Source organism: Salmo salar, chromosome ssa12 (genome assembly GCF_905237065.1).
Source record: "Salmo salar chromosome ssa12, Ssal_v3.1, whole genome shotgun sequence".
In the NCBI taxonomy this organism is placed as follows: Eukaryota; Metazoa; Chordata; class Actinopteri; order Salmoniformes; family Salmonidae; genus Salmo; species Salmo salar.
Window position 1 is genome coordinate 38,012,230 of NC_059453.1, and position 11,349 is coordinate 38,023,578.

The 11,349-nt window shown below is 42.9% G+C and overlaps 2 protein-coding genes across 3 annotated transcripts; both read right to left on the reverse strand.

Moving 5' to 3' along the window:
- Positions 1-473: 473 nt before the first annotated feature.
- Positions 474-8,275, reverse strand: LOC106564774 (cysteine-rich protein 2-binding protein). Of its 2 annotated transcripts, none has more exons than XM_014131135.2 (10): positions 7,990-8,275; positions 7,542-7,663; positions 7,109-7,230; positions 6,691-6,872; positions 5,897-6,322; positions 4,870-5,468; positions 4,469-4,602; positions 3,774-3,949; positions 1,896-2,086; positions 474-1,043 (listed from the first exon to the last, which is right to left on the reverse strand). In XM_014131135.2, exons 1-10 carry the CDS (start codon positions 8,246-8,248, stop codon positions 870-872), a joined length of 2,385 nt encoding a protein of 794 aa, XP_013986610.2. In that variant the 5' UTR covers positions 8,249-8,275; the 3' UTR covers positions 474-869. The 2 variants fall into 2 exon arrangements, 1 of the variants encoding a protein (XP_013986610.2); XR_006757985.1 differs by having other exon boundaries at positions 835-1,043; positions 1,896-2,112.
- Positions 7,710-9,582, reverse strand: pet117 (PET117 cytochrome c oxidase chaperone). The gene is made up of 3 exons (XM_014131136.2): positions 9,361-9,582; positions 8,754-8,906; positions 7,710-8,275 (listed from the first exon to the last, which is right to left on the reverse strand). Exons 1-3 carry the CDS (start codon positions 9,454-9,456, stop codon positions 8,270-8,272), a joined length of 255 nt encoding a protein of 84 aa, XP_013986611.1. The 5' UTR covers positions 9,457-9,582; the 3' UTR covers positions 7,710-8,269.
- Positions 9,583-11,349: the final 1,767 nt, after the last annotated feature.

Consider the following 11,349-nt stretch of genomic DNA (forward strand, 5'->3'; position numbering starts at 1 on the left):
GGATTTTACCTGTGCTTAGCTTCATTCCATTTTATATTTATCTTGAAAATCCCCAGTCCGTAATGATAACAAGCATACCCATAACATGATGCAGCCACCACTATGCTGGAGAGTGGTACTCAGTCATGTGTTGTATTTGCCACAAACATAATACTTTGTATTCAGGACAAAAAATGTATTGCTTTGCCACATTTTTTGCTGTATACTTTTTTATTCTGTACAGGCATCCTTTTCACTCTGTCAATTATGTTAGTATTACGGAGTAAAAGTACTGTAATTTCTAAACAGTTCACCCGATATGGATGACAATATCCTCAAATTAAAGCTGACAGTCTACACTTTAACCTCAGTCATTGTATCATTTCAAATCCAAAGTGCTGGAATACAGAACCAAAACATTTGTCACTGTCCAAATACTTTTGGATCTCACTGTACAGTATGTTCCAGCAAGCAAATGAAGACAGAATTCGGAATGTGAGTGATTTTTTTCTTTATATAATTGCCACTTGGGCTGCAGAATTATTCAGAAATGCGAGTGTACAAAATTACAATACAATATCGTCCTTCAGTCTCTTCTGTGGATCAACAAAAATACACCTCACCATAGATTCTCACAAATATAATGACCAAAGAAACGGTGTAACATACAATGGCTACACTGAATAGCACAGGCACTTCCAGATGTATTTTTTACTCCTTCTGACTGGTTGCCTGTATAGAAATACAAACCCTACAATAGACAACGACAATTTGACTAGTACACTCAATATGGCTACCAGTTCACCAATGGAACGTTCATTTACTTGGGATTGTCCATTCTAGTAATTATATTTCTATGGCTTGAATACTGGCCTGTCCTGTTTCCTGTCTCACCGCCGTAGCCGCAGGAAGAAGGCGTGTCGGCACTCCTTGCTGTCCAGCGGGTAATATTTGTCGTAAAAGTCCAAGATGTACTCCTCAGTCTTAAAGCCGAACTTCTGGTATAGGAGCATGGCGGGGTTACTGGCCGAGACGTGTAGAGTGACGTCTTTTCCCATGCAGGTCTGTGGGGGAAAAGAGAACCTTGCCTGAAAAGACATCTTCCCTTTTTTCAACCACTTAACCTGTGCTGTTGTAGATCAATCCAAACAATTTAAGTTCATTTTACGGTTATTTATTTATTTATTTATTTATAGTTATTTCTAGCCGTAGGGTCAAGTTAGTTCTGGTCTAAAAAGCTAAGCGCCAGTACAGCAACTTTACACCGAGTGTACAAAACACCTTCCTAATATTGAGTTGCAACCCCTTTTGGCCTCAGAACAGCCTCAATTCGTTGGGGCATGGACTCTTTGATGTGTCAAAAGTGTTCCACAGGGATGCTGGCCCATGTTGACTCCAATGCTTCAATGTTGTGTCAAGTTGGCTGAATGTCCTTAAGGTGGTGGACCATCCTTGATACACATGGGAAACTGTTGAGCATGAAAAACCCAGCAGCGTTGCAGTTCTTGACACACTCAAATTGGTGCGCCTGGCACCTACGACTATACCCCGTTCAAAGGCACTTAAATCTTGCCCATTCACCCTCAATGGCACACATACACAATCCATGTCTCAAGGCTTAAAAATCCTCCTTTGACCTCCTTCCCTTCATCTACACTGATTGAAGTGGATTTAACAGGTGACATCCTTAAGGGATCATAGCATTCACCTGGTCAGTCTGTCATGGAAAGAGCAGGTGTTCCTAATGATTTGTTCACTCAGTGTATATTACAATGACATGTATATGATGGCAGTATGGCTCTACACAATGTGGCTTAGAGTCTCTATAAAAGCTGTGCTTCACCACTTTTTATGTAGACAATAGTATAGTGACCCTTTAATTGCTGTTTTTAGTTATTATTATTGTGTTATCATACCTGAATGAGATGGTAGATCATGAACGTAGCGATTCCAGCCCTCCTCCACTCGGGATGCACCAGCAGGAAGGAGATGTAGGCCTCGTTGTACTTCACGTCCGGCACCATGAACCCAAAGCCGATCACCACCTTCTTATAAAGGACCACGACGCTGAAGTCTGGGTACTGGAGACACTCGGAGAGATCCACGCCTGATAAGAGAGCCGTCAAGCTAAAACTTTGAGGGAAATATTTTAAAGTAGAATAAATATGCACAATGTTGTATGCTTCCATGTGATTTATTTTACAAGGACAATGTTTCCATCTGCATTCACACGAACATATTTAAAGGAATATTACACTTTCAACACTTTAAATCAATGTTTGTCAGATGTTTTAAAAGTAGTCTAATGTCAAGATGACTCCATGTCCCACAACATGGGTTGTGAAGATCCAGCAATATGCCTCAACCCCAAATGAATGGAAAAGATAAGCACTGACTAAACTCTGGAAATTAGATGGTGCTCATCTTTTCCATTCATTTGGCATTGAGGCATATAGCTGGATCTACACAACCAATGGCCTGGAACATGAACATAACGCAACACTAGCCAACTTGAGGTCTGGAAACATCTGACAGACTTAATTTTTTTTAATTTCCCAGTCTGAAATAGGGCGGGGAGACATGGCCAAAATATCACATCAAGGTATTTCTCAAATTTTGGACGGTATTTTATGTTTTTGATGAATAAAATTTCTAAATTTGCTTCATGAGTAGTGCGTGGCAACACATATATTCTAAATTATTTCAATGGGTCTATCTCCATTCGGATTGTTTTATACTGTTCAATTCAACTTCACCCTAAAATAATTTCCTGTATTTCCATCAATTTCTGCATTTACTACCCTCATTTGAGATCCTTTCCACACTGCCGCAATATGGGCAAAAATACTAGGCCTTATTTTTAACCAAATGTTGCAATTGCGATTTAGAGCAAAACATTTGGGTGAACTTTTGGATTCATGCAAATATGATGTTTATTATAATTCTATAGTTACAATATAAATAATAGTGGGCACTTTGAATACAGTGTTGTTTGACATGACAACGAGTGAAAATGCCATTTACGAGTTTTTGTGATATGGTAGGAAGGAACCAAAGTGATGTTCAGTGTTTTCTAGGGGACCCTATAATCTTTGGCTACATTAAATCTTCATTCATATAGCCAACATATTCATGCGTTGCCTATTCCTCTTTGATTTAAAGATACTGTTGCACAAACAACATGCTTATTTAAGCCTCCACCAGTACTGGTATCATGCTGTATTAGCTAGCTACGTTTGCGCTGACTCAGTACTTTTATTAAATAGTTAGCTAGCGATTAGCATTAGTTGCTAACACGATTTAGCTTAACTTGCTAAGAAAATACAACCTAGCTGTTTGCAGAAACAGAAACTAATATTGTAATTATAGAACACTTGTGGATTTTTATTAAGATCAAAGTGAAAACATCGTTGTCATCAACATGTTGCATGTGCTGCATTGACCATGCAGACTGAACGAAAGTGTCTCGTGGTCAAGCAATAACAAATGTTCCTTGAATGACAGGGGTTGGGACTATGTCTGTGTGGAAAGCAGCATGGAGAGAGAGAGGAGAGGGATGACTCAAGTAGCAGAGTAAACTATAAAAATGGATGTTACACACCGCGTATCACATTTAACAAACCAAACATTCAAATACCGTTATACAAGGTAAAGTAAAAACCCAAACCGGTATGTGCATAAATACCTGTATCTAGTAAAATACGGTATACCGACCAGCCCTAGTCTGAAATGTAAAAATGATAAAGTCAAATAAAAAATAAAACATGATAGTAAGGCCCTGTTCAGTCACCTACCTGGCCAGAAGATGTCGTGGCACATGGAGTTAACGGAGGGGATGTGGTTGGGCCGGACGTAACAGTAGTCGATGGGGGCCTCTGGATCTGGGTCCCAGAGGGGGTCCTTCCTGTGTGGGTAGGCACGGATCTCCGTCAACAGCTTCAGCTTCATAGGCTTGTTCTCGTAGTCCCTCCTGGTGATGGATTCATTAGTGCACACCGTAGCAAAACGTTTTGCAATGGAAAAAAATTCGCAACAAAAACAAGTTTCTTATTGGAGAAGTTCAAATTGTCACTCTCCGTTTCAGTCCATTTTTTTCTCTCGATGTGGTGTCTAGTGAATATGACCCAGGAGATTGGATAGAAAACAAATGCCATGAATAGAGGCGACATGATCTTTTTATTTGTGTGTCAGAGAGGAATGACTATTCTTCACAATGCATTTCAATCTGAATGTAATAAAGATATTGGGCACATTCAGGGGCATGTTCAGGAGGGCTACATACTGCACGTAACAGAGAATAACGGCATGAATAGAGCCACAATAATATTGATTCCTTCCATGCTGTGATTGTTATACCTCACCTTGAGTATCAGGGTTTAATTACAGGTTAATGTCATAGGTCAGGTTGTCACAACTGTCTTTTACCATATTAGGGGTATAAGGCTGCATGTGGTGTGCCTCATGAAGGAGGTAAGGGCGTGTGGCATACCTTATGAAGGGTTTGAGAGTGCGGGAGGTGTACGGGCTGATGATGCCCTGGTCTACGCTGGCGTCCAAGCCCATGATCCGGTGCCAGAAGGACACTGTGGGCTGGTGGTACCCTCTTCTGCTGGACACCGTTGTCTAAAAGGGATCAAATGCATTCCATAGACATGTGATCGAAGCAAAAGATGTATCACGCATGTGATGTAATGTGTTTGGAAATATTCCAACCATTCCTCTCGTTCTTCTAGTTCGTGACCGCTCATAACAAATCGGAATATAATTGTAATAATAAATGCCACAAAGCAGACTTTTTATCGAAAGCGACCAAGAGTACAGAGCGTGCATACATGTGTGTGTGATCTGTGAACGAATTTGCCATCTGTGCTCGTGGTAGTGAAGGTGTACCTGGAAGCGGTCGAGGATTCGGAGGTCCTGGCTGGTGGTGCGGTACTTCCCCGTGCCGGAGCCCCCGTAGCGGCCCTGTCCCCCCTCCTGGGCTCCGTACACCCCTCCCACCAGACTGAGGGTGGCGCTGACCGCCTGATCGATGTCCAACAGGGGGAGCCCTCTCTGACGTTTAGCATGCCTCACCAGTAGCTTCCTGTGCAGCCGCTTGGCCTGCGCAGTCACTGCCAGCGCCTGCGGACAGACCTCCAGGCACCGCAGCAGCACGCGCTCTTCATAAAGGCTGAGGGGGGCAAACCGGGGCTCTGAGGGAGGCAAACCCTCCCCCTTCTCTGTTAGGACTCCCCTCCTCCTCTCCCCACCACCCCACGCCCCCCTGGCCACGTTGGATTGGCCTTTGCTGTGCCCCCTTCTCTCGTTGTCTTCATCGTCCCGGCCACGGCCCTCCTCTTCATCACTCTCTGCTTCCTGCTTGATGTGTGCCCCTGGTCGCAGCTTCTTGCGAACGACAAGGGTGCCAGTGCCCAGGGACATGCTGGGTGAGGGGATGTACTCAATGCCGGGATCGATGAAGCCTTCGCCGTCCAGCTCCTCGTCATCTGGAGTTTCAAATCAGAAATGGGAAATATTAACAATACATTCTGTGAGATTTCCAGCCATTCACTGATCATTTCAACTAATTAAATACCACTTCGTTTTTGAGGAATATGATTTATGAAATGTTGTTCTCACAGAAAGTAATTCATTCCTATAGCACTACAGACAGATACTGTATATCCTAGAAATAAATTGATATTGGCATGGAATGCACCTTGGAATATTGCTCCATTGTTGACGTTTTTTGTTGGTTGGCCCACCCACGAATCTTACATTGTGGTATTAAATGCTATCTGACACCATTTCTCATCTTGCACGTGGGCCAAATTTGGACTACTTACCACTAAAACAGTAACTGTTTTTTTGAATGGTTCCTTTCATTTTCTATCTAGACTAAAAATTCCAATATCAAGGGACCCCAACTTCTTACCGTGAAAGAGCGCCATTGGTGGCATGACGTCAGGGATGAGGTCAGCCTCCGACAGCAGGCTGGGCGTGGCTGAGTGGGAGGCGGGGGTGCCGGGTGCAGAGAAGTCCGGAGAGGGCGACGGCGAGGGGCTGGTGAGTGGCGTTCGGTCCGAGGAGCTCATTGAGGAGAAGTCCACCACCTCACCTTTCTCCAGGACAAAGTCGGGTCGCCTCCCACCGCCACGGCCGCTGAACTTGACAGGCGTGGAGGAGGTGCTGCGATCCATGTACCCCGCCGCCTCCTTCTGCGCCCGCCGGATGTCCTTGGCCTCGTGGGTGCGTGAGCGCTTTTCTTTCAGCTGCATGGCACTCTCCACCGGATTACGGCCCACGCGCTTCCGTAAGCCTTCCACCGTGATGATGGGCTCCAGGGTTGGCTTGGAGGCGGCTGAGAAAGTAACAAACGCCAGCTAAGCAAAAATGGTTAAACAAAAAGGGCTCTAAATGCTCAATCAAAAACACATGCATGTACAGTCGCCTGGAGGGGTGAATTTATTTGGACTCCACTTCAACAGTAGCTGGTTATCCCTCAAAAACATGTAATTGATTCACACAACAGACTTTGCATAATTCTGCAAACTGCTTAGGGTTAACTACCTCTAACAATAATTTAACATTTGTAATATCCCTGTCATTTTTAAAGTCATGTCCCCCCTTGACTTTTCCTAAATAAGTCTATTTAACACATAAAATAATCCTTTGGTTGTGTCTTAAAATGTGAAAACGTATGTTATTTATGAGTGTTCTGCAGTTCACCTTTAGACTTTAGGGAGGCCACCGAGGACTTGTCCCCATCTGGGCGCAGGGTGGGTGGATGGTTCTGCACCAGCTTCCACCAGCCTGGCTCGCCAAACGCCTGGGCCCCTGAGCGGAAGAACGTGGGACTCCCCACCGACAAACAGCCCGCCACCGTGCTCCACCACGTGGAAGTCTTCTTTCTGCAGGTGAAGCATCAAAAACTATCCATTTACAAAATACTAGACTTGTAAAGAATAACTCAAACATAGCCCTTCTTTCCACAAAGGTTGGGTCAAGTTCCAATATTTCCGCTCTTGATATTCTGATAATTGACTGAAGAATTATCAGGTTTTCTGTTTACATTTTTAGGGTTGTATGCAAACTGTTATCAAAACCTTACCAACTGACAACCTAATTAAGGTTGTTTTCTTTCTACCTGGTGCCCAGTAGGAAGGTCCAGTGTCTCCCAATAAAGGCACAGATGTCCTCCTTCCATCTAAAATAGCCTTGACGCCCCGTGCCCTCCAACGAAAGGTTGTACATGGCCAACATAACAACCTGAAATAAAACAGAAAACACACTGAACTGCAGTGATAACCAGGAAAATAATATGACATTCGTTCAGTACTCATTTCAGAGGGCTGTTGCCCAGAACAAATATAATCAATGAATAAGTCTACAGCAATATACTATATAGTACTCTGCAATTTTATACTTGTTCATACTTTAGATAAGGATCTTGCCCCATACGTTTGTATTAAGGTGTTCCTCTTTTGACCCTGTTCATGTTCTTATTATCTTACGTAAGCTGCACTGCAAATCAGTTCTTTATTGTAAACTGCCAAAGTGCTTCATTGTGGCACATGTACCTGTTGCCAGGTGAGTCTCATCCTCTCAAAGGTCTCCTTGACATCTTCTGTACAGTCATAGCAGGTGAACTTGAAGAAGTTGTCTCCTTTCAGGTAGCTGGGTTGCTCTCCGTGCAGCTGTGCTGAATGGTGGGGATGAGAATAAAAAGACTGCTAAGAGACAAGGCATTCTGTTCATTTCATTCTCATTCTTTATTTGAAAAGCATGTACGGTGCAACAGGACACGACATGACATCCAAATATTGAACAGCAGCCCTTTATAATATCTATGGATGGACAGAAAAGGCCAACCCCACTGAAATTACAGAAGAAATAACAGCGTAAAATATACTCTGTCCAAATTGTAGTGACAAATTTGCAATTGTTAAATGATATTGAGAAAGAACGATGCCCCGTCGCAGGGAAAGGTCGCTCTCTCCCCCAGGGGCTGCCTGGCCCTCCTCTCACCGATGGGGATCCATTTGTGGCACTTGTCGCAGTAGAAGGCCATGTCCTCGTTCCAGCCACCCTCGGCATCCTCCCCCAGATCGCTGTTGAGCGAGTCACCGCTCTGGTCGTGCGAGAGGTCCACCGAGGCCTGGTCTTCCGACTCCACGATGAGCAGCGTCTCGCCCTCCACCTCACCCTCCTCTAGCCCCTCCGAGGCAGAGGTGCACATTGCCTCATCTTCCACTTGGCCCCTCTGCTCACCACCACTTTCCATCATAACCAGGTGGAGTCAGACAGTCTACTCCTGGGTAGAGAGTGAAGAGCTTTAGTTTTACCAGCAACAATTGGGTAAGGACATTTTCTAATAAAAGCAGTATGATTCAGGGATTCCTTAATCTATGAGAGAAATCATAGCGTTGCCTACTACCTAACTAAACACTATGTATAGCCTACCTTGAGGGAACGAACTGCATGCCACGCATAGCCCTATATGTTTTTCAAAACCAGTGACAATCAATAGCTATCCAGAAGGGTGGCAATGGCTTCTGCAGTGTCAGCTAGTTTACGTTTCCTCCAAACCCGTAATTGATTAATCATTGGCCAGAGAATCTACAAAGATGTCTATTGTAAAAGGCAATTTGCATAAAAACAGCCCAGCCCAGTTCGAAAACAAACTATGGTGTACTACATTGCTTTATCAATATTTCAACACGTACATTAACCATACTACACTACACGTGGCTATATAACAATTGTGAAGGCTGTCAAAGAAGTTGTTATGCCTGGGGTTGGTCTGAGCCCTGCTGCCCTGATTCTCTCCTGTCGCGCTCTGCCTTGAGCTCCTTGGTCAGACTCCTTTGTTGTTCGAGCACTCGCAGGTTCTCTCTCTTCCTCTCCAAACGTTCAATGTCTCTAAGTACTCCCGCATGCAGTCTCTGATGAAGAACAAACAAAAAGACCACTGTAAAAGCTGTCTAAAATTATGGCTAGAGGTGTTGTTTACCTCATGGTCCCAGTTTTGCTTGAGATGCACTCCTGCAACGGTGCTCACCGTAAGGATCACAGAAACGCCCAGTACAACTTTAGAGGTTGTAGACATAGTTAGCTATCTAGTATTGCATGTAGCCATCTACCGTTAGCTGTCTGCTAGCAGAAAAGTATGAAGATGCTAACTCTAGTTAGCTAACATTGGCTAAAGGTAATGTTTCTGCTTACAACTTTCTCAATGTAGCTAGCTAAGTTTCACCGGACTTTTGAATGGGCCACACTGTACCCTACTATGACTTCTTGCTAGTTAGCTAGCTAACGTTATCTAGGAATTGGAGTGTACAATAACTGAGCTGGTCCGTAGGCTAGCTAGTAGCTAGCTAGCTAACGTTAATTGGTTACCTCTTGGTCCCAGTTTTGCTTGAGATGCACTCCTGCAACGGTGCTCACCGTAAGTATCACAGAAACGCCCAGTACAACTTTAGAGGTTGTAGACATAGCTAGCTATCTAGTATTGCATGTAGTTGGGGAGACAAAGGGAATTGCTAAACTAGGACTTGGATAACGTTAGCACAGGACATCTCAGTTATGTCGAGGTCGACGAGTTTAGGCTGTAGAGTGGAGTACCGAATCTGGAGATAGTCGAACAAATCGATGTAATAGACTTTCTAAACATTTATGCAATTAATAATAATTTGCAAATATTCTGGACATAAAACACGAATTAAGTCATGCAAAATATCATACAAAATGTGTTAAGTCTTCAATATAAGTTGCATAAGTGGCTAAATGTGATCCACACTGGCTGTGAGTAAGGCCAGTGAGTCGATATTACGCGGATGACTATACACGTCAGCCACTACAGCGACTGAAATTACTGCAACACTTAAAAAGCTGCAGTTGGTTCGGGAATGGGTCGCAAGGAATAAGTTAGACCTAAATATTTCCAAAACTATAAACATTGTATTTGGGAAAGGTCGTAATGAATGTGGAAATTGAGCAAGTTGAGGTGACTAAACTGCGTGGAGTAACCATGGATTGTATACTGTCTTCGTCAAAACATATTGATACAACAGTAGCTAAAATGGGGAGAAGTCTGTCCATAATAAAGCACTGCTCTGCCTTAACACTATCAACAGGCCCTGGTTTTGTCGCACCTGGGCCCTGTTTCAGAAAGCAGGTTTAACAAACTCAGTTTAAACCTGAACTCTGGGTTGACGAACTCTGAGCTGTCAAACTCTGAGTTTTCGGTTTCAGAACAGCTGATAACGATTAGTTCAATCAACTGAATTAAATTAACCCTGAGTAAAGCACGTGCATGAGGAGATAAAAAGCCCTCATCAATTGAACGCAGATAACATGATTCATCATCACAGAAGAAAAAAATGGCTCGAACCTCCTACTTCTCCCTAGTGGAGTTATCAATATTAATGAATGCGTATGCAGATTATGAATATATATTTAAGAAAAAAAGCAATACAGTAGCAGCAGCCAAAGAACGTGAGCTGGCGTGGCAGAAAATTGCTGACCGAGTCAATGCGTGAGTATTAATTGAAAAAAAAAAAAGAAGTTGTATCTCGAGTGTTCCACTTATTCAACATTTTATATAGTGTGTGTGTGTGTTTAATATTTATGCAGGTGCAATCCAACAGGCAGAAAACGTACTTGGCATCAACTGAAGATGAAATATAAAAATATACTTCAAACAGGTAAGGTATAATTTCATTACAAGCAATTGTGATGTTGTTTAGCCTACCCTACCTAATTAAACAGCATTCAGTGGCTACATTCAACATGTGATATATTTAAGTAGTTAGTGAAATTTTCTAAGCAAAAAAAAGTTCGATTTTGCAGCCGTCCCAACACTGCCAGTATTTTAATATTGTCTATTTAAAAGTAACGCCTAAATTCCTTCATACATACAAGTCTCCAAATGTTGTGCTTACTGGACATTATAGCCAATAGAAAAAAGGCTGAGGGCTGAAAAGGGACACAAGGGCCTACATAAGAGGTTAGTTATTCAAATTAATAATCTATGTACATTCATCCTTTTGCCACAGTGTTACCTCAGTGATTCCCACCCATCCATCTTAGACACTACTTGGCACACTGATTTTCTTGTAGCGGTACAATTCTTTGTAATTGACTGCTGTTACTATTTCAGATTCTTAGTTGTCCTTCAGACATCAATCTATTTTAAGGTAACTCCGAGTTATATATTTGAAGTTGGGATGTGGCCTGCACACTGTTGTAAAAACAAAATTCAAATTAGTTGGGGCGCTTTTCTGGGTAAAGTTATTTAATTCTTATGGATGGGTGGCAGTATTGAGTAGCTTGGATGAAGAAGGTGCCCAGAGTAAACTGCCTGCTACTCAGTCCCAGAAGCTAAGA

Coding starts and splice junctions, on each gene's coding strand:
- LOC106564774 (XM_014131135.2), bottom strand. CDS start 8,248: ATGATGGAAAGTGGTGGTGAGCAGAGGGGCCAAGTGGAAGATGAGGCA. Junction 7,231..7,541: donor TGAGACTCACCTGGCAACAG/GTACATGTGCCA, acceptor GTTTTATTTCAG/GTTGTTATGTTGGCCATGTA. Junction 3,950..4,468: donor ACTCTCAAACCCTTCATAAG/GTATGCCACACG, acceptor ATCCATCACCAG/GAGGGACTACGAGAACAAGC.
- pet117 (XM_014131136.2), bottom strand. CDS start 9,456: ATGTCTACAACCTCTAAAGTTGTACTGGGCGTTTCTGTGATACTTACG. Junction 8,907..9,360: donor AGCAAAACTGGGACCAAGAG/GTAACCAATTAA, acceptor GTTCTTCATCAG/AGACTGCATGCGGGAGTACT.